Source organism: Rhamphochromis sp. 'chilingali' (assembly GCF_963969265.1).
Source record: "Rhamphochromis sp. 'chilingali' genome assembly, chromosome: 11".
Lineage (NCBI taxonomy): Eukaryota > Metazoa > Chordata > Actinopteri > Cichliformes > Cichlidae > Rhamphochromis > Rhamphochromis sp. 'chilingali'.
Window position 1 is genome coordinate 18,943,854 of NC_137938.1, and position 21,892 is coordinate 18,965,745.

General features: G+C 40.1%; 1 protein-coding gene across 3 annotated transcripts; it reads left to right on the plus strand.

The window, feature by feature from the left end:
* The first annotated feature begins 3,223 nt into the window (after window positions 1–3,223).
* LOC308405254 (sialic acid-binding Ig-like lectin 14) lies at window positions 3,224–20,894 on the plus strand. 3 transcript variants are annotated; one of them, XM_080895759.1, is made up of 10 exons: window positions 9,445–9,530; window positions 11,495–11,604; window positions 11,801–12,163; window positions 12,779–13,069; window positions 16,813–17,061; window positions 17,561–17,821; window positions 17,926–18,016; window positions 20,351–20,443; window positions 20,549–20,612; window positions 20,706–20,894. In XM_080895759.1, the coding sequence occupies exons 2-10, from the start codon at window positions 11,559–11,561 to the stop codon at window positions 20,739–20,741; spliced, it is 1,494 nt and encodes a 497-aa protein (XP_080751885.1). In that variant the 5' UTR covers window positions 9,445–9,530; window positions 11,495–11,558; the 3' UTR covers window positions 20,742–20,894. The 3 variants fall into 3 exon arrangements, with proteins under 3 accessions (XP_080751883.1, XP_080751884.1, XP_080751885.1); XM_080895757.1 differs by lacking the exons at window positions 9,445–9,530; window positions 11,495–11,604 and adding an exon at window positions 3,224–3,348; XM_080895758.1 differs by lacking the exons at window positions 9,445–9,530; window positions 11,495–11,604 and adding an exon at window positions 3,224–3,348 and having other exon boundaries at window positions 20,354–20,443.
* The last annotated feature ends 998 nt before the right edge of the window (window positions 20,895–21,892 follow it).

Below are 21,892 nucleotides of genomic sequence, written 5' to 3' on the forward strand. Positions count from 1 at the left end.
TACTGAGGGACCGGGTTTCAGAGGTGATCTCCCCCAGCCTCACTTGTTGCTTTCTGTCTGTCAGGAAGCTGGTGATCCACTGACAGGTAGCTGGTGACACGCTGAGCTGGGAGAGTTTGGAGGAAAGAAGTTCAGGCACAATGGTGTTAAAAGCCGAACTAAAGTCCACAAACAGGACCCTGGCATAAGTTCCCGGGCAGTCAAGGTGTTGCAGGATGTAATGCAGCCCCATGTTCACTGCATCATCCACTGACCTGTTTGCCCGGTAGGCAAACTGCAGAGGGTCCAGCTGGTGGCCTGTAATGTCTTTCAGATGGGCTAACACCAGTCGTTCGAAGGATTTCATGACCACAGACGTCAAGGCGACAGGTCTGTAGTCATCCAGTCCTGTGATGGTGGGTTTCTTGGGAACAGGGATGATGGTGGAGCGTTTGAAGCAGGAGGGAACTTCACACAGCTCCAGGGATCTGTTGAAGATGCGAGTAAAGATGGGAGCCAGCTGTTCAGCACAGGTTTTGAGGCAGGAGGGTGAGACGCCATCTGGTCCGGGGGCTTTCCTGGGCTTCTGTTTCTGGAATAGTCGGCTCACATCCTGAGTGTGTATTCTTAGTTTCAGGGAGGAGGAAAGGGGGGTGAGAGGTGTGGTGGAGGTCGTTGAGTCTGGGTTGGAGAGGGTGGTGGTGGTCGTTGAGTCTGGATTGGGGAGGGTGGGGGTGGTCGTTGAGTCTTGATTGGGGAGGGGCAGGGTGAAGGGGGGAGAGGTGGAAGGTGTGTTGGGGGTCAATGTCTGAAGCAATGTCCCTGGGGAGGGGAGGGTGGGGCGTGGGAGTCTGTCCGTCTCAAACCTGCAATAGAAAGTGTTTAACTCGTTGGCCAGGTCTTTGTTTGCTTCAATAGTGGGTGGGGGGCGTCTGTAGCTGGTGATTTCCTGCAGGCCCCTCCACACTGACGCAGGGTCGTTGGCTGAGAGCCGTTCTTCCAGCTTCTGGGAGTAGATCCTTTTAGCTGCTTTGATCTCCTTGGTCAGTGTGTTCCTGGCTTGCTTGTACAGGACCCTGTCACCACTTCTGTAAGCGTCCTCCTTGGCCTTGCGAAGATGTTGGAGTTTAGGAGTGAACCATGGTTTATTGTTGTTGTATGTGCAAAAGGTCTTTGTTGGCACACACACGTCTTCACAGAAACTGATGTATGATGTCACAGTGTCCGTGAGCTCATCTAGGTTCTCAGATGCAGCTTCAAAAACAGTCCAATCAGTGGAGTCAAAACAGTCCTGCAGTTCCTGCTTTGCTGCGTTAGTCCACTTCTTCACAGTTTTGACTACAGGCTTGGCACGTTTGAGTTTTTGCCTATAAACTGGAATAAGATGGACCATGCAGTGATCAGAATGTCCCAAAGCTGCCCGGGGCACAGAGCGATAGGCATCTTTTAGAGTGGTGTAGCAGTGATCCAGTATGATGTTGTCCCTGGTGGGGCAGTCTATATGCTGTCTGTATTTAGGGAGTTCGTAGTTTAGGTTTGCTCTGTTAAAATCCCCAAGAATAATTGTAAAGGAATCCGGGAATTTCCTCTCCAGGGTAGTAATCTGGTCAGCCAGCTCGCACAGTGCGTTGTTCGCGTTGGCCTGTGGAGGGATGTAAACTCCGACCAGCATGAAGGAAGAAAACTCCCGCGGTGAATAAAAAGGTTTACAGTTGATGAGAAAACTTTCCAAGTGTGGGCTGCAGTGTTTCTGTAACACTGTGACATCAGTACACCAACCTTCATTAATGTAGAAGCAGACTCCACCACCCTTTGTTTTCCCTGAGAGCTCTGTTTCGCGGTCCGCCCGGTGAAGTTGGAAGCCCGGCAGATTTAAGACAGCGTCTGGGACTCGCTCACTGAGCCAGGTTTCAGTGAAGCAGAGGGCAGCAGAGCGTGCAAAGTCCTTGTTAGTCCGGTTTAAGAGCAGTAATTCGTCGACTTTGTTTGGAAGAGAGCGGAGATTCGCGAGGTGAATGGAGGGGAGTGCCGTGCGGAATCCTCGCCGACATTCAAAAACAAAACAACAACAAATCAGCGACCAATATAGCCACCTTTCTTTGCAAGGACACTCAAAAGCCTGCCATCCATGGATTCTGTCAGTGTTTTGATCTGTTCACCATCAACATTGCGTGCAGCAGCAACCACAGCCTCCCAGACACTGTTTAGAGAGGTGTACTGTTTTCCCTCCTTGTAAATCTCACATTTGATGATGGACCACAGGTTCTCAATGGGGTTCAGATCAGGTGAACAAGGAGGCCATGTCATTAGTTTTTCTTCTTTTATACCCTTTCTTGCCAGCCACGCTGTGGAGTACTTGGACGCGTGTGATGGAGCATTGTCCTGCATGAAAATCATGTTTTTCTTGAAGGATGCAGACTTCTTCCTGTACCACTGCTTGAAGAAGGTGTCTTCCAGAAACTGGCAGTAGGACTGGGAGTTGAGCTTGACTCCATCCTCAACCCGAAAAGGCCCCACAAGCTCATCTTTAATGATACCAGCCCAAACCAGTACTCCACCTCCACCTTGCTGGCGTCTGAGTCAGACTGGAGCTATCTGCCCTTTACCAATCCAGCCACGGGCCCATCCATCTGGCCCATCAAGACTCACTCTCATTTCATCAGTCCATAAAACCTTAGAAAAATCAGTCTTGAGATATTTCTTGGCCCAGTCTTGACGTTTCAGCTTGTGTGTCTTGTTCAGTGGTGGTCGTCTTTCAGCCTTTCTTGCACTGAACATAAGTTCCCTGCAATTTCTGAAGAATATTACAGTAAATCTGGCTGAAACTTGGCCCAGACGTACAGCAGGTTTCCCGGAGGAGGGATGTGTTGAAAGTTGTACATCAACTACTCAGGATGATTTTTCATGAATTTTTGAAAATTGACATAATTCTATTGTATTGACTGTATTGAATTGAATATAAGTTTCCTTTAATTTCTGAGGAATTCTACAGTAAATTTGGATGAAACGTGGCACACAGGTACAGTAGGTGTCCCAGAGGGGAGATGTGTTGAAAGTTGGACATCAACTACCCAGGATGATTTTTAATGAATTTCTGACATTTCCATAATTGTATTGACTGTATCGGGCCGTTACATTGTAATTTGTGCGCGCGCGTGCACGTGCGCGCGGGTATAGGCTTTCAATCGGCACATAAAGCGAAAAGGCGCTACCGTAAAGACTGGTGTAAAAGCGCAAGGAAATTTATGCGGCGGATAGGAGGCGGCTGGCTTGACCGCGGCTCACAAATGACGGCTCACTTTACCGCGGTCTCATTCAGATCTGGCGTTTGGAATTATTTTAGTTTTCATGTGACGTATGACCCTGAAGGTAAGCGAGTCATGGACTAAAGTAAAACAGTATGTTGGATGTGCCATGCAATGCTCAATTACATTGGTGTGAACTAGTGTGTTAGCGCAGTTAGCTCGTTAACGTGTTGGCCGTCTAGCCCCATGCACGGGGCGATCGGCGGTAGCTCGTTAACGGAGATTTGCCGTGTTGTGGCGTTAAGGTCATTTCAACGAGATTAACCTGAAAGCACTAGTGGGAACACAACGAATATGACTGCACATTTACGCCGACATCATCCTAGTGCAAAGACAAAAACAACAAGCATGCTACTAACTTTAGCCGAGTCATTTAGACAGCTGTTAGCACATGATTCTCCTTATGCTGCTGAGAATATAGCCCAGAAGAAGCGGATAGTATAGCTTTTATTTTGGAAAGAGACATTTCTCTGTAATAAACTCTTTTCCAAAGATGAGTGATTCCTCAATCAGATACAGGGCTTGCAATATCGCTAGCCCGACGTCCCGGAGCTAGCGATTTTTTCAGTCGGGCTACCAAAATCTATCTCTTCCCTGCCCGTCGGGCTATTGTAGGAAAAATATATGTCAATGCTTTTGCATTCTTTCGGAAATGTAGCTGGGTAATTATGTCATTGGCATCGGTGAGCCACTGTCAATATGTGACATATTGAAGTCGCGTTTGAATTTGCGCTTGTTTTTTTGCTTTCACTTTGCAATCGTGCGAACAGCACGACAGAGCGACAGCACTGATCTGTGAGTGATGATAATTTGTGCACCAATTCCTCTGACATCGTCTTATTAATCGTTAGCTTACTATGCAAACATGACAAGTGAAATCTCCCGCAGCAAGCTTAAACATGTGAGAGGTTGATCGTGCAGAGAATCGCTGAGCTTATGTGAGTGAGTGTGTAAAAGCATTTCAGTTCTGCTGAGCCAAATAAGACAGGTCAGGGTGAAGAAGTGACAGCCAAAGAAAAGCTTACCACAAAACGGAGAAGTTATGACAAATCAGACTATGAGGCAAAAAGAAAGTGCAGCTTTATGGTTTCATGGACAAAAGAATTTCTGTGGCTGCAATATGATGAGCTAAATAACCAGGGCTGCACATAAGTGGTCCGCAGGTGCGCATTCGCTGTCAAAATAAAAAACACGCACAAGGGTTAGGGTTAAATTCAAAAACTGTACTTTTGAGTTAAAATATATATTTATAATTTTAATAAATGACAAATTAAAAATGCATGAACTTTTTTTTGTATCGAAAAAATATCGAACCGAACCGTGAATTTTGTGTATCGTTGCACCCCTAATAAATATATATATATATATACACATATACACACACGTATATGTATGTAATATTCCGCAACTCTGAAAGTCTGTAGGTTCTCAGTCATTCAGGTCATCGTAGTCAAAGGAGCTTGCAAAGAAAAGCGTCTGGACTTTAAGTTGCTTGAAGACGTTTCACCTCTCATCCGAGAAGCTTCTTCAGTTCTAAGGTTTATGTCTAGGGGCAGTGGCCCCTAGAGACAAAGCACGTACAAACTCCAAAACACATTTCTAGCATTAACTAAACTTCCAAAACAGAGCTACCTAGATCACTTAAGTTACACAATTGAAAACATATCTGTATTGTTTGTGTATTTATACACGCAAATCCAGCATGTCCAAATTAACACTGTCGGATTTGATTTCAACACTATTAAAGTGTCTATATGGGTCCACACCAGAGAGTGTTAATTTAACTCTTTTTGGAGAGTTGGTACGTTAACTCTGATTTAGTGTTAAACACCAAATCTGTCTGGAGTTGATAATTTAACACTTGGTGTTAAGAGTTTATATATTAACTCTCAAAGAGTATTTTAGTTTAACTACGTAAGAGTTATCTTCTAATTCATTCTAAAAAGCGGGAATTTTACTGTTCTGAACTTCTAGAAATTTCTTTTGGAAATAAACATTTACTAAAAAGATGCAATGGTTTTTGAAAAACATTTATTCTGAACTGTGCACCACAATTTCAAAACATTTTCTGAAAGATGTAACAGTGTACATGTTCTCACTTTCATTAGAATTTTGTTTATCAAAAGGTCTGACATGGTAAATTCAAATAACAGCATTCTCAACACTTCTTCAATACAATATGCATGTCCTTCATTCATCCCTTTGTGGAACTTCAACGCACTTCTGCTCTCCCCCATATTCCATCTTCACAAGCATATCCTGCGGAGATTGAATAAAAATTAGTTGACACTAATGGCACAAATAATCCAGTAAACAATTGCAGCACAGTAAAAAAAAAAAAAAAGGAATCCTCTTTGAGCCGTTACTTGTGTAAAGTATTTTCCCAAAAGACAAAGACACAGGCAACAGGTAATACTGAACTAAATGTAAAACCTCAACCTTTTTCATTTTTACCTAAACCGTGTGCACAAAACTCTGGAGGGATCTATGCTAATGTAGAATCGAGTCAGGACGTCTGCTACTGCTGTTTGCTCGTTTTTGTTTTTTTTTTTTATGGGCGATCGTTTTCAGGCTTCAAGTAGCACCATCATACCAACATTTCACATTCTAGACATTGTTTTAGGTGTATTTGACCAAAAGTTTGACTGAAAATTCACATGCAAGCTTTTTTCAAGGCTGTGGTATTTGCCCGCAAACAATACCTTTCAGCTAGCTAAAACAGAATATTATGCTATCAGCGAGCAACATGGCTAATGCCTTTCACACAGCTTTGTCTCAACTCCAAAGAGCCACAGAAGTAAAAGCTCATAATAATAATTGAAACAATCTTTGAAAAAATGACTTACCAAGCAGGGCAAACAACTCAAATATGTAGAGCAAAATGTTCTGAAACGGCTTCACTTCAGCTTCGATTGGAGCCGTGCTGGGGGCGGAGTCTGTGAATTCACTCTATTGGTGTCATACCCCCTGTAGGAGTTCAGAGTTAAGAGGTCAAGAGTTAATGTTTCCATTGTAACACCTCCAGATTTGACAGAGAAACACTCATTTTTAACACTCGATTTTAACTACTATCATTTTACACCTCAGAGTTACATTAAAAGAATGTGACTCTGCTTAGAGTAAAATTAACTCTACTTTTGCAAGAAGACTATTAACACCAAAACATTTAACACTTTTGAATTTGCTGTGTGCACAAGCACTCATATGTACGTACGCACAAACACGCACGCACAAACACACACGCACAAACAATTAAAAACAATTTTCATTTACCTGTTACTACCACCAAATCCAGTCGTTGGTACTTCCTGGCTTGTGTAGCCACTAGGTAACAAAAGCTCAACACTGCGCCTGGCATCCTGGAGCACTTCTGTTGTCTTTTGGAGTTTGTATGGGCGGAGTTTTTACGTGCTTCAGAGTTCGTACATGTTTTGAAGTTTGCACGTGCTTCGTCTCTAGGGGCCACCGTAAATATACTTTTATTTATTCACTCCACATAAAATGTAATAAATAAATCATATAATACAAAAAACTAACTAGTCACAGTTCAACTTTTAACTATTTAAATTTTCAGCTTTTTCCTTTTAAACAAATTTAAAATGAAACACAAAACACAACACAATTAAATATAAATTAAAATATGAAAACAAAAAGAACATGCATATTCTCTGTCATATGGGCCTGCATGAATAAACTTTCTGAATCCTTTATCATCCGCAACTGAAAATAGTTGTGAATATTATATGGGCAGAAATCTGTGCCATCAGAAACTGAATTTGAATAAGTTAAATTTGAATTGCTCAGATTGAATTGGAATTGTAACTTGAATAAATGCTTTTACAAACTGAATATGAATTTGCCTAATTTGAAATTCAATTTATTGGTTTATAAATGATCACTAAATTGAAATTGAATTTTATAGTTTGAAAATGAATCCATTTCCTTTGAAACCGTATTTTATCCTTTAAAAATTTAGCTCTCGAATAATTGCAGATTCATTTCTCACCATTCAGTTTCAGTTCTACAATTCAATTTCAGTTCCAAAATTAAGTTTTTTGGGACTTACATCCGGTTCCAGTTCAAGAGTAATCAAGCGCAGATTAATAGAACTACGTTTTACTAGCGGACCGAAAGTGTTACTGACGGGAATCTACAACGTCTTGAGCTGAATTTGTCACGGCTGGGGCAGCAGTCGTGTTGTAGATGAATGAGGACCCAAAATGCAAGCAAGCGACTGATAAAGAGTGTGACGCTTATTTACAAGTGGCAGTGGCAGAAACAGACAACGAAGCATGAGAAATACTAACGGAAATCTAAACTGGGAAAAACTAAATAACAAACCTGAGAGCATATGAAAAGGGCTGCAGGGCAGAGACACAGAGACGGGACCGACGCATCATGCAACGCAGAGATACACAGATGAACTCAGACGAGCCAACAACAAACACAGACCGACACCCACTAAATATACACACACACGGTAATCGGGTAATCACACACAGGAGGGGAGAACAGCTGATCCTAATACACATGATGACTGGAGGATACAAGCTGAACACAATGACAACAGACACAGACCTTCAGAATAGAACAGGAAATCCAGAACACGAGCCTTCAAAGTAAAGCAGGAAACACACAGACTGATTTACAACACAACACGGGGACATGAACAGAGCACCGAGGACAGACACAGGTAGTGCTGATAAAACACTAAACTTCAGGTTCAACCCTAAACTAATACAAAATCAGAATAAACACAAGGCACAAAAATGAACTTCAAAGAAACACAAAACGCTGGGTCAAAATGCCCCAGGACCATGACAGAATTAAGACTTCAGAAGTCATTCATCATGTCGAATGACCAGCGGATAAACTCTCAGGTTGGTAATAAATGTATTACATGTATAAGAACAAGCGTCATGTTAACAAATGATAGCCGTACAGTAACTTTTATGCTTATTGTAGCTGTTAGCTAAAAACGCTAATTTAGCGTACTTTGCCCTGAATTCAGCTTTGACAAATAAATATGATCGACTGTTGTCATCTTGTACCCTCTCAGAGCCCTGTATGCCTGCAGAGACCCCTACAGAAGGGAAACAAATTGGGCTTCTTTTTCAGAAGCCCAATTTGTTTCATAGTTAGATGCCTGACTGACAACTGTATAAACAAAAGCTACACACATTATTCGAAGCACATAGCGCACAGTCGTAAATTCCCCCTAATTTTGGTATGATCCGAGCTCAGGCACTAGGCAACTGAGCACAGAACTTACACATGTGAGCGAGGGGGGAGAAGCTGCTGCCTGCGAGGTACCGGTACTAGTTTTATTTTGTTGTATTTATCCGCAACACCTTAAAGGCCGGTCCGTGAAAATATTGTCGTGCACAAACCGGTCTGTGGCCCAAAAAAGGTTGGGGACCGCTGAATTAAAACACCAGGAAAAGAATTGTGGACCTCCATAAGTGTGGCTCAATTTTGAATATAATTTGGGTGCCATTTTAAATTAAGAAATACATATGATTTATCTCGGTACTCTTAAATTTAACAAATAAAATTTTTATATTTATCAATCTAAAAAAATCGAAATCTAAAAAATAGGGAGGGCGGTGTGCATTGTCAGGGCGATGGCATCCTCTGTGGCTCTGTTTGTCCGACACCCGAACTGAAGAGGGTCCAGTGTGTCAGGAAGGGAGGAGCAGATGTGACCTTTGACCAGCCGCTCAAGGCACTTCATGATGAGGGATGTCAGTGCAACAGGGCGGTATTCATTCAGACAGAGAGTTTATTTATTTTGTCTTTTGATATTGTCATATTCTAGCTTTACTCTCAGTTGTCTGTATTTTATTTTAATTGTATTTTTAATTATTTTTATTTATTACATACCACGTGTTTACATTCAGAATACAAAAAAGACAAAACATTGCCAATGTGATCAGTTGTCCACTATTAAAAACTTTCTAATTAGTCTTCCCAGACAAACACAGAAATTCCTGAAACAAGCGGTTAAAAAACTTGTTTTTCTTTGTAGTGGGTTAGATTTGGTAGATGTTTGGTTAATGCATGGTGTTTGTGAACGCAGCATGAACATTCACGCCTAATGTAAGCAGCTGTAGCCTACTCCCATTTCCTGGCAACTTGCACTCATTCCTGTAGAGGGTGGCGAAGATCACAAGTTGTCTTTAAGTATTGCAGATCACATTCTTTTGTCCTGCCAATTGCTTAAAGCTTTGTAACTGTAAAAGGGTGGTAAGTAGGATCCTGACTGTCTGCAGTTTGGCTTAAAGTAGCGTGAACCCTGGCTGACTACTTTCTTTCTCTTGTTAAAGGCCTACACACTGCTGCTGTCTTGTTGTAGCCTGGTTTTTGCTTTGTTGCTGTCGTGTTGATTGGCATTTGTTCATTGTTTTATAGCGTTTCAGTGTTAACTGTTTGTTATATTTTAATCAAGCTTTTAAAAGGACCTGTATCTTAAAGGTTGTGTGTGTGTGTTTACTCCTTTTTCTTTTGTATCTTATTTACTGGGTTGTTTTTATATTGCTTTATTTATAATTTAAATCTTTTCTTGAGTGGAGACACCGCCAATGCTGGGGCAGAGGCTAGGCACGTGTGGTGGAATTCCCTTTTATGCCTGTGAATGTACACACCGGGAACCAAGTATAACGCACCATTTAAGTTGCAGTGAAAGTGGCAGTGAGGATTGCAGAGAGACTGCAACCTTGGGAACTCCTCAGTGTAGGTTGCCTCCCCAAGTGGTGGTCTCCTCTTCTTTTAAGTAATGTTTGTTAATAAAGTGTCTTAATTAACCCTGTTACTTAAGTTGCTGTCTTTTCTGCAGCTCTTTATTTATATTTGTTTTGTCCAATAATCGGTGAAATGGACTCTGTTTGTTAATAACGAGCCTGTGTGCCACTTGTAATTGTTACGATGCTTACACTGGCTATTGTAATCTCTCCTGGGGTGTAACTCCCTCCCTAGGTGGCGTTGTCAACACCATTTAGTTACCTTCACCAGTTTTCCTTCTTCACAGCGCCACAAGTCCGAAACATTTGGTGTGGATTGGCTCTGCTTCCCATAGCAAGTACACAAACACATCAACCAGTGTAGCCAAATAAAAGATGAACTCGTGTTTACCTGCACACGTGTGTACCCATATAAACACTTTTTTTACAAGAAAGCACAGAGTAAAGGTAGTGTACTTTTGCACGTTAGCTAAAATGTTATATTCACCGGTTGTTGCCCACATTACTTTAGAAAAGCCACAAAATGAAGAGTGAGGTCTTGCTGCACTGTCATGTGACATCGCATTTGACTAAAACAGAGCTGGACAGTGAAACAGTGCTGTCAAATTAAAAATAATCCATTACTATTTTGGTAGTCATTCTATATACCAAAGAAGCCGGGTCCCTGTTAATTTAATGAGAAATATAATAGAGCTGAAATCCAAACAAATTGCAAATTTCTTCCTTTAGATACACAAAAATATTTTTTTTCATAGATAGAATCATGGGTGCAGAGTTGTTTCATAGGGGTGGCCATAGCGAGGCCACTAAAAATATTGGAGTGGCGCACCATAAACAGAATTTCAGTTTTATTATGCTCTTGTCAAATATAGGTCACTTAAAATATGTCGAGAAAGAAAAGAATTATAAGTTTATAAGTTGATTTCACTAAAAATAGATACATATAAAAACAAAATAAAAATTCCTTTACAATAATTTGTTTAAAGGAGGAATAAATATCAAGTTAATGTTTCGATGAACTTCGAGGGTGTCTTCCTCTCTCGTGCTCACATATGTGGCGACCAGCGATTTTTTTATTTATTTATTTTTTTCTTCAGGGGCCGGGGTCAGTGTAAGAAATGCAAAGGCTAAAATGCATATCTACAATAACTCATACTCTTAAACATGTAGAGCCATCAAAATGGACTTTCTGCTGTGCGTGTGTCTGTGTGCACGTGAGAGGGTAACCACATTTCACTCTGAACATGTCAAACTGATGTGTAAATAAGGAGGCAAAACCAGCAGGAAACCACACGCTGTGATCAAGCACAAACCATTTACAAAACCTAACAAAGAAAAAAATAGATATGATGAAGTTAATTTTCTTCTCTATTTTGCAGAACATGCAGAAAAAAGTAAGATGAGTGTGATAAAGTGGTTGCAAAATGTGTGAAAAGTAAAGAGGCAACTTCATGTCACATGTTTCTGAAGGAAATTTAAAAAAACACAGACATCCTTGTCACCGTATTTGTTGGCGTGACAGTGAGAAGAAAAGATGGTCTTACAATGGTCTTTGTTCTTCATGTACATTTGCATTAAAGGTATGGATAGTATAGACCTTTAAAGTATAGCTGAAAAATTTAATTCTCACATTTTCATACATCTTTGTGTAACACATAATGTCGGTATTACATGATCTTTTCTTTATTTTCACACACATTTACATTGTCCTTCTTATGTTGGTAGTCTTATTTATTTGTTTTGTTTCATCATAATTTACTCTCAAATTTATTACAGTTACTCCAACAGAAGCTTCATCTTGGACCGCTGCTGTGCCATCCTCAGTGAAAGGTCTCCTTGGCTCATGTGTGGTGATCCCCTGCTCTTATAACTACCCAGAACCACAAAAAAGCCCCCAGACCTTCACGGGGATTTGGTATAATAATGATAATCAAGTCATCTGTCATTCTGATGCATCTCAAACTCCAGCTCAGTTTTGGAGTCGGACAAAGCTGCTGGGAGACCTCAGCAAGAAGAATTGTTCTCTGATGATTGATAAACTTACAAGAAGAGATGAAGGGACCTTTCATTTCAGGATTATAATGGAAGCTTATACCGTATTTTCCTACTCAAAGAACAAAATCTCTGTTTCAGTGATCGGTAAGTTAACTGAATGAATGCTATACAGTTACACTCAAATTATCCACTCATGTGGAAAGTGTTATGGTACTGGTTCGTTATTTCTATGTTTCCGGACTAAATAGTGTTATTGGAATATTCCTCGTTGATTCCTAATTAGTGTCAGCTGTATTTCCACCTGCTACCCATCCTCTCGTTACCCTGTTGTGTATATTTATGTCCTCAGTTTCCCATTTCCCACTGTTGTATGCATCTCTCTGTGTTTTAGAGTTCTGTGTTTTGTTCCTTAGCTTAGTGTTAGAATTTTTGAGTTTTTTTTCCGTACAGCAATAAAGCTGCTTCTTTAGTTTACTATTTGGTCTTTCATTGCTGGGTCCTGGCTTACCTGCCACACAGCATAAAGTCAAATCATAGTAAAGTGAAGTCCACATTATCATATTGTTAGATTTTTATAAGAATGGTGTTTTGCTTTGTTTTTTCTCTTATTCCCTTCTCCTCACCTTAATCTGTTTCCTATATTAGTTCTACGCATTATGGTATTTGGAAATTCAACAATTGGATTAGTCTTTGGATTTGCAAAAAAAATCACAGTTAGTTTGGGTCTTAAAATCATCTTGATCTTTCTTGTTAACACAGATGAACCAAATCCCACTGATTTCTCTGTGCAAGAGGAGGTAAAGGAGGGTCAAACTGTGTCTGCATCCTGCTCTGTGTTTCACTCCTGCCCCACATATCCACCTTCTTTCCACTGGAGTCACTCTGGAGAGCAGCATGATCAAACACAGAAGCTTCAAAATGGCCAGTGGAATGCAACATCTACTTTGACCTTTCGCTCAAACCACTCTGATCACAACAAACCTTTACAATGCAGTGTTACATACCACGGTGGAAAGCAGCGGGTAACATCCAAGACCCTTAAAGTAAAATGTAAGTGTGCACTGACAAATACATGTAGATGAAAGAAAATCTTATAAATATTGTAAAAATGATCACTTTTAAAAAATCTAGAATACAATGGTCTTTATAGTTATAAAGAGAAGACTATAGAAATCGTAAAACCCACGAGTGAAATTGCAACAAACCAGGCTAAGAAAGCACAAACCAACATAATGAAAATTAAGGGTGTTCCGACACTAGGCATGGTTGCTTTGTTACATGTGTTTGCAGTTGTTAGAATTAGAAAGAAATTAGGGAAAAGAAACATAAATATTGAGAATTACATTCAAAACAAAAACTAAGCAGAACAAGTTAAAACTTTTACAGTTTAATTTGTTACTCATATTTTATTTTTTATTTTTTTATTTTATTTTATTTTTTTACACAGAATGTGAAACTGTTTATCTTTAAATATATATTTATTACAAGCTGGCATAGAACAAAGTGCCAATTGATTTGTGTATGTCAATTACTTCATATGACTAACAGTAAAAAAAAGCACAGAGTGCTCATTTTTAGGAGAAAAATGTTGTACAGTGGGATGCAAAAGTTTGGGCAACCTTGTTAGTAGTCATTTTCCTGTATAAATCGTTGGTTGTTACAATAAAAAAAAATGTCAGTTAAATGTATCATATAGGAGACACACACAGTGGTACTTGAGAAGTGAAATGAAGTTTATTGGATTTACAGAAAGTGTGCAGTAATTGTTTAAACAAAATCAGGAAGGTGCATAAATTTGGGCACCACAAAAAAAAAAGAAATGAAATCAATATTTAGTAGATCTGCCTTTTGCAGAAATTACAGCCTCTAAACGCTTCCTGTAGGATCCAACAAGAGTCTGGATTGTGTTTGAAGGTATTTTGGACCACTCCTCTTTACAAAACGTCTCTAGTTCATTCATGTTTGATGGCTTCCGAGCATGGACAGCTCTCTCTAACTCACACCACAGATTTTCAATAATATACAGGTCTGGGGACTGAGATGGCCATTCCAGAACGTTGTACTTGTTCCTCTGCATGAATGTCTTAGTGGATTTTGAGCAGTGTTTCGGGTTGTTGTCTTGTTGAAAGATCCAGCCCCGGCGCAGCTTCAGTTTTGTCACTGATTCCTGGACATTGGTCTCCAGAATCTGCTGATACTGAGTGGAATCCATGTGTCCCTCAACTTTGACAAGATTCCCAGTCCCTGCACTGGCCACACAGCCCCACAGCATGATGGAACCACCACCATATTTTACTGTAGGTAGAAGGTGTTTTTCTTGGAATGCTGTGTTCTTTTTCCTCCATGCATAACGCCCCTTGGTATGCCCAAATAACTACATTTTAGTTTCTTCAGTCCACAGCACCTTATTCCAGAATGAATAATGAAGTCCGAATGTGCTTTAGCATACCTCAAGCGGCTCTGTTTGTGCTGTGGGCAGGGAAAAGGCTTCCTCTGCATCACTCTCGCATACAGCATCTTCTTGTGTAAAGTGTGGCAAATGGTTGAACGATGCACAGTGACTCCATCTGCTGCATGATGATGTTGTAGGTCTTTGGTGCTGGTCTTTGGGTTGACTCTGACTGTTCTCACCATTCGTCGTTTCTGTCTTTCTGAGATTTGTCTTGGTCTGCCACTTCGAGCCTTAACTTGAACTGAGCCTGTGGTCTTCCATTTTCTCAATATGTTCCTAACTGTGGAAACAGACAGCTTAAATCTCTGAGACAGCTTTCTGTATCCTTCCCCTAAACCATGATGGTGAACAATCTTTGTCTTCAGATCATTTGAGAGTTGTTTTGAGACCCCATGTTGCTACTCTTCAATGAAAATTGAAAGAGGAGGGAAGCTTACAATTGACCCCCTTAAATACTCTTTCTCATTAATGGATTCACCTGTGTATGTAGGGTCGGGGGTCACTGAGCTTACCAAGCCAATTTGAGTTCCAATAATTAGTTCTAAAGGTTTTGGAATCAATAACATGACAACAGTGCCCACATTTATGCAACTGCCTGATTTTGTTTAAACAATTATTGCACAATTTCTGTAAATCCAATAAACTTCATTTCACTTCTGAAATATCACTGTGTGTGTCTCCTATATGATATATTTAACTGACATTTTTTTTTATTGTAACAACCAACGATTAATACAGGGAAATATTGACTATTAACAAGGTTGCACAAACTTTTGCATGCCACTGTATGTGCAATCATGTTAAAGAACACTTACACAAAACTCCAAAGTAATTTGAAAACTAAGCAAAACCCAGTAGCATGTACAACCACCTTTGGCTACAATGACTTGTAAAGTAAGTAGCCGTTTCTCACATCATTTTGAAATCTTTCACATCTTTAGAAGGTTGCTTCATTTCATTGAGGTTTGTGGACACTTCTTTATGCACAGCTCTCTTTTAAATTGTCACCACACAATTTAAATCTGAGATCTAAATTTTGACGAGGCAACTGTAAAACCTTGATTCTTTTCTTTGTCAGTCATTCTTTGGTAGGTAATGTCCTTGGGATTATTAACTAGTTAAGACCAAGCTGCAAACAAGCTGTAGCCTCATGTTTGACTCTAGAATACTTTGATATACTGAGGAGTTCATGGTTGAGTGAATGACTGCAGTCATGCTGCCCAGATTTTTGGTGGGTTTTTTGATTTATTCATTTTTTTTTTAACACTGCATTTTTATTACTAGTTTGTTTTTTTTAGCATTGTAGTTTGACTTTGGGGTGAATTTGTTGGGACATCAACTCCTGGAAAGACTGCAAACTTTCTTGAATGTTTCCTACAGTGAGAATAAGCTTTCACACTGCAGAATGAGAAACTTATTTGGAAATGGCCTTATGATCCATTTCAGAATGATGGGCAAAAACAACCACTTATCTAATTTAGCTGCTAATGTATTTCTTCCTTTGTGTTGTGGTTAACACAGCGGTCCCCAACCTTTTTTGCGCCACGGACCGGTTTATGCCTGACAATATTTTCATGGACCGGCCTTTAAGGTGTCGCGCATAAATACAACAAAATAAAACTAGTACCGGTACCGAAAAAAAGAAAATTTATTCATAACACACGTGAAAAGACCCAGGAAAACCGAGTTAACGATAAAAACGATAACAAAATAATACTGAAAACCGATAAAAACCCTGAAAACTATACATTTCACACCTGAGCCTCAACTCTCGCGGCCCGGTACCAAACAACTCACAGACCGGTACCGGTCCGAGGCCCAGGGGTTGGGGACCGCTGGGTTAACACACACCCAAAATGCTACAGACCTGCAAACTGCCAAAACCTCTGCTTGCTGACACGATAAGTCATCTTTCAGTTGCCTGATAATTGCACTGAATGAGCTTGTGCCAAAAAGAACTGTAAATTCTATGCCTTTCTATATGCATCCTTTTTAAAATGTTTTTATGAATTATTTATAAATTCGTTTTTCTCTCTTATTTATTTATTTTTTGTTTTGTTTGTTTGTTTAATGAACAGCGACGTCAGTCTAGTGGTATGACAATGACTCACTGACTGAAAGTCGATTTAGTCTTAACAACTACTGGATTGACTGCTTTGATATTTTGTCAGTATATTCATCATCTCCAAAATATTGGTGACTTTCATCGACTTCCTGAACTTTTTCATTTGGTGCCACCGTCATGTCAGAATGTTGAAATAAGCTCAACCTTGACCTGACAGTATGTAAAATAAGATAACATGCTGCACAGTAACATAATAGGATTAATATTTCTATGCAGATGCTCCAGTGAATGTGAAGGTTGAGTACCAGTCAGTGAATGAGGGAGAGACTGCACACCTGAAGTGCTCCAGTGATGCTAACCCTGTCAGCAGCTATGAGTGGCACAGTGAAACTGGTGCTCTGCTGAATAAGGGACAAACCTACACAATGTCAAATGTCTCCAGACATTCAATAGAGTCCGTGTACTGCACTGCTGTCAATGAGGAAGGACAAGACAGATCAAGCACCATGAAGCTCAATGTGTTATGTGAGTACAAAATGGAAGAAATATAACAACAAAATAGATTTTCATGTGAGTCAAAGATAAACTTTATTGACACCTATTAATCCTTAAATTCAGGTGTTTTCAGTCCCGTTGCCACTGGTGCATAAAATCAGTCACCCAGCCGTACAGTCTGTCTTTACAAGCATTTGTGAAAGAATGGGTCGTTCTCGAGAGATCGTTTAACTTGAGTGTGGTACTGTAATAGGATGTTACTGTTTTGAGAAGCCAGTTTTTGGAATATCTAGGAGGAAGAAATTTCAAAATTAACATAAAGTTACAAAGCAGTGTCACCAAGTACTGAGGCGCATAGTGTTATTGAGTCATCTGACTCAATAACTCCAAAGTTCAAAACTTCTGCTTACATCATGGCAACATGGCATAAATTTAGATTGCTGAGCAGCTACTTTTATCCATATAATGTATATAATAAATGCACAACTATCTTTTATCTCCTAATTATAGCTCTCTATTGTCCTTACAGATCCCCCTGATATTAGGACTTCCTCTAAGTGTTTCTCAGAGGATGATGTGGTAAAGTGTGAGTGCATCGTGGAGTCCAGGCCTCCCAGCATGGTCCATTTTGTTCTTGGTGACAGAGTCCTGCAAAGCACCAGCATAGAGACAGTTGGCTCTGTTACTACTGGAACTCTGCAGACATACTTTGGGTCCTTTAAGTTTGTTCACTGCCTGGCAAACAACACACTGGGAAATGCTAACCTCACATTCTTGTTACCTGCTACTGGTAAGAAAAAAATTTCAATCTCAAGAATCTCAAGCATTAATTATTATCACTTTATATTTACATGGCAAAACAAAAAATATTCAATATGCCTTCTTTTTGAACAGACAACATGCAGAATATTTTCATAGCCTCTGGAGCAGGTGTGATTTTTCTGATTATTCTGATAGCCACTGGAGTGGGAGTTGTTAGAAAATGGTGAGTTTTAGAAAATATTTGTATTTGTATTTGCAGTTCCCCCTCCAGGGGCAAGGGTACCTAGACCCGGTTCGTAGAGTACGCTTGGGGAGTGTGATTGTGTGTACAGCGTCTCTTTATGTATGTCTCCACGTTGGTGTGTGGAGTAAGTGCATATGAGAGCATGAGGGTGGGAATGGATGTTTGTATCTGTGTGTGCCTGTATGTCTGTGTCTATATGTCAGGTTGGGTGTCAGGCGCCACCTCTCTGGGGACATCTCAGGCCCTCCAAGGTTTGGAGGCCTATCTCCCCCTACCACCACTTCCCCTGCCAGTGGCGGACTCCCTCAGACATCGGTGCGTTGGTGGTTCTTTGTGTCCGGGGATGGGCGTCCAGGTACACACCGGCTCACTCCTTGGCGGCCGCTTATCGGGGCCTGGAGCCTGGGGCTCGCTCGGGCCACTTCGGAGGTGGGGTGCCCCCGGCCTCTCAGGCACGGCTGGCTGCCGACGGAGCTCACAGGCACGTCACTGCAACTCCCCCTGGCTTCTGCTCCGCGGCTGCTGAGTGAGCCCTCATCTGGGACTCTCCTCAGCTCTTTCTGGGACAGTGGCGCGGCTGCCCCTATGTTGGTCTTCCTTGGTCTCTTGTGTTCTGGGGGCCTCTGGATGTCTGGAGTTTTGATCTCCTCCATACCTGCTTCATACCCTGGAGGACGGGGCTGTGGCACCCCCACACCCTCTAGCAGATGATTACATGAAGGAACCTTTAAAAAAAACAAAAAAAAAACAAGCGCGTCCATGCTCACAGGTGTACACACGGGTGATCACACCCACAAACTACACCCTTTTTGGCTCCTACCTCAAAGCACACTGTGTTCTGTTGATCTTATGTGCTGCACAATAATGTTTAATATTTAGTATTTACTGTCATATTCCCATATATCATTGTGATGTTGTTTATTCTATTACTCTTGTTCTCTTCTGCTTGTTTTCTTTTTTCTTTCTCAGCAGGTGATCCAGGTGATTGATATATGCATTTTTTTTCTCTGCCCGTTCTGTTGGTTTATGTCTTTTGCCCTTCTCCCCCGTCCCTCTTCTCAGCTGTTTCTCTTTCCCTCTTTCTTTCTCCCCTTCTTTCCCCCAGTCAAGTCTGTCCCGTATTCAGTAAGTGAAAATAAAATAAACAATAAAAGGTGAATCAAATGGACCATTACGGCAAGGCTGGGATGGTCAATTTGGTAAAGTAAATCCATTGGGCATCTTTAGACAATAATTCTGATGGCAAAAGAGCCAAACGGGACAGGCAAAAAAAATAAAAAATATTTGTATTTCTGAAATGGTGGTTGGAAAAAAATCTACACAATAACAGACATTTTTTTGAGGCTTTGACAGCCAGACCACCTAAACAAGGTATATTGCCTATGTCCTTTGTTATTCAGTTAATAGAAAAAGCAGCACATAACACAGGAGTTAAAAAAAAGTATTCAGAGTAAGAAGCAGAGCACCATGTCTCTTGGAAAGTACAGAGCTGATTAACTATGAAGTCAGAGCTACAAATAAAACACAGACACAATCCTGTAGCTTGAAAGAAGTCACACACATTCATTTCTTACTTCTACTTTGGTGAGTTATAACAGTCGATACTTTAGTGAAATCTATCTCAGATGTTATTTGCATCTTTTCTGAGTATCAGCACAGAGAGAAGCTGCTGCTGTGAGGATCAACTTTTCCTTTAGATGTGTGTTATGGTGTTGAATTCTTTGTTATTTTCATTTATAGAAAGACTGTTAAATGAGCAGCATAGCAACATTAACAACTAGTATCAAAGACAACTGTGGTATTTAAAAATGTTCCTTTAAAAACAGATTATCCTAAATCACAAACACACACCCCTCTTCCTCTCTCTTCATGTTTAGTTGGGGAAGAGAGAAAAAAAAACAGGCTAATTGTGTTCTTCTTCTTTTTAATAAAAACAAAATCCACTGATTCATTGTGCTTTTACTTCAGTAGCATTACTCATGAGAGGTATGTTGACAAAAATAAAAAATAAAAATGTTCAAAATATAATCTCTCTATAAATGAAACATGCACACATTGACTCCTGAAACTGCTGCTGCTGCTCTTTCAGTTCAGACCATCATAGGCTGCTATGTTCCATGAGATCATTGTAATGATGCTTATTTTTGTCACCCAACATGTACAAAAAAACTTATCTCAGAGCTTGCATCTGAAATTCATTTATTTTTGTTTGCCCATCCAAATATAGCAGCCAAATGTGGCTCTACTTAAGAGGTTACCAAAACTGACAGCTGTCTTTCTCATGTTCTTATTTATTTTATTGTTTTCTGCCAGCAGGGGGCGATCAGGGGAGACGCCAACATCAGACTTGGGCACCATGAAAGCAGAGAGACCTGTGGAGCTCCCTCGTTATGCCCCAACAAAAAGGTTTTGATTCTTCATCTTAAGTTTAAACAAACAATCTCACTTGTGATTAAATATGATTTAAGAAGATGTGTAACTTGATTTAATGTTTTTGCATTCTTTCTGCAGGAAAGAGGACAGGAAGGATATGTCTTGTTCTGACATTTATGCCAATGATCATCTCTATGGCAATGTAGGGACAAGTAATGATTTTTTTTTTCAATAATTCATTCATAATGTGCATGCATAAACAAAGTGAGTGAATTAATCTTGTTTCTCTGTCTAGACTGACTGCGATGAGTCAATATACAACAATGTGTAGCGTGTGGAAGATCAGCTTCAGTCCATGTTGTTATATGAGTCAAGAAAAAAGAAAAACCTTAAACAATTTGAAATATTAATTGTTTATTTCTGTCATCTGTCATTTTCTTTCTAAAACACAATTAAGTAAATACTAATCTTTGTGCTTGTTGCTCTCAGAGGATTTCTTTACTGGTTATTAAATGATGTGCTTTGAATTATTACCAATAAAGTACTCTAATAATACCAAAGTTGTCTGGTTACTAAACATATTTAAGCTTTGATTTTTATTTAACTCATTATATAAATGAGTGTAATTTTTTTAAAAAAGGGGGGGGGGGCCTAACACATAGAGTCAGGCAACCATTCGTACTCACATTCACGGGTAATTTAGACCAACCCCACTAACTGCATGTCTTTGGACTGTGAGAGGAAGCCAAAGTACCCAGAGAGAACCCATGCAAACACAGGGAGAACATGCAACCTCCACATAGAAAGGCCCGGTCAGGTGGTGGAGACTCAGGACCTTCTTGCTGTGAGGCAACAGCGCCAGCCACTCCACCACAGTGCTGCCCTAAATAATTTCTTATGTAACAAAATATAAGAAATAGATCATTTTTAATAATAACTAATAATAATAATTCTGAGTTATTATTGCAGCATAGTGTCTGACAGTAATGTGCTATGAATTATTTACCCTTAAGATGAATTATTAAGTTAGCTAAGTCAATAACTATTTTGTTCATTATTTGAGTTCAATCATGTCTTTTATTATTTGTGTCATGGGTTATCAAAAACCAGTTAAGGTGGATAATGCTGGTCTGTCAGCACAGGTTCCGCTAAAGGATGTGGGGCCTTCATGCCACCGTTTTGGAGCCTGTTTCTAATAACTTAATCATAAATATGCCCAAGTGGAATAGAAAGGAAGAGATGCCAGTCCTGCTGGTATTACTTTTATGGCCTGCCTAGCTTTCTTTGTGTAACAGCCTGTCTTCTGGTATCTCCTCCTTCATTCTTGAGGCTGTCTTGGGAAAGGCAGCCGTGTATTCAGAGATTTGCCTGAACTATATCATTTGCCTGATTTATATTATTTGAGTGAGACCAGTGGAGAGTGTAGCAGTTTGGAGTCATGATGTTGATACATGACTTTGTATTTTCAGAACCGTGTGCCTA

Coding starts and splice junctions, on each gene's coding strand:
- LOC308405254 (XM_080895757.1), top strand. CDS start 3,225: ATGCGGCGGATAGGAGGCGGCTGGCTTGACCGCGGCTCACAAATGACG. Junction 17,062..17,560: donor CATGAAGCTCAATGTGTTAT/GTGAGTACAAAA, acceptor TTGTCCTTACAG/ATCCCCCTGATATTAGGACT. Junction 17,822..17,925: donor ATTCTTGTTACCTGCTACTG/GTAAGAAAAAAA, acceptor CTTTTTGAACAG/ACAACATGCAGAATATTTTC.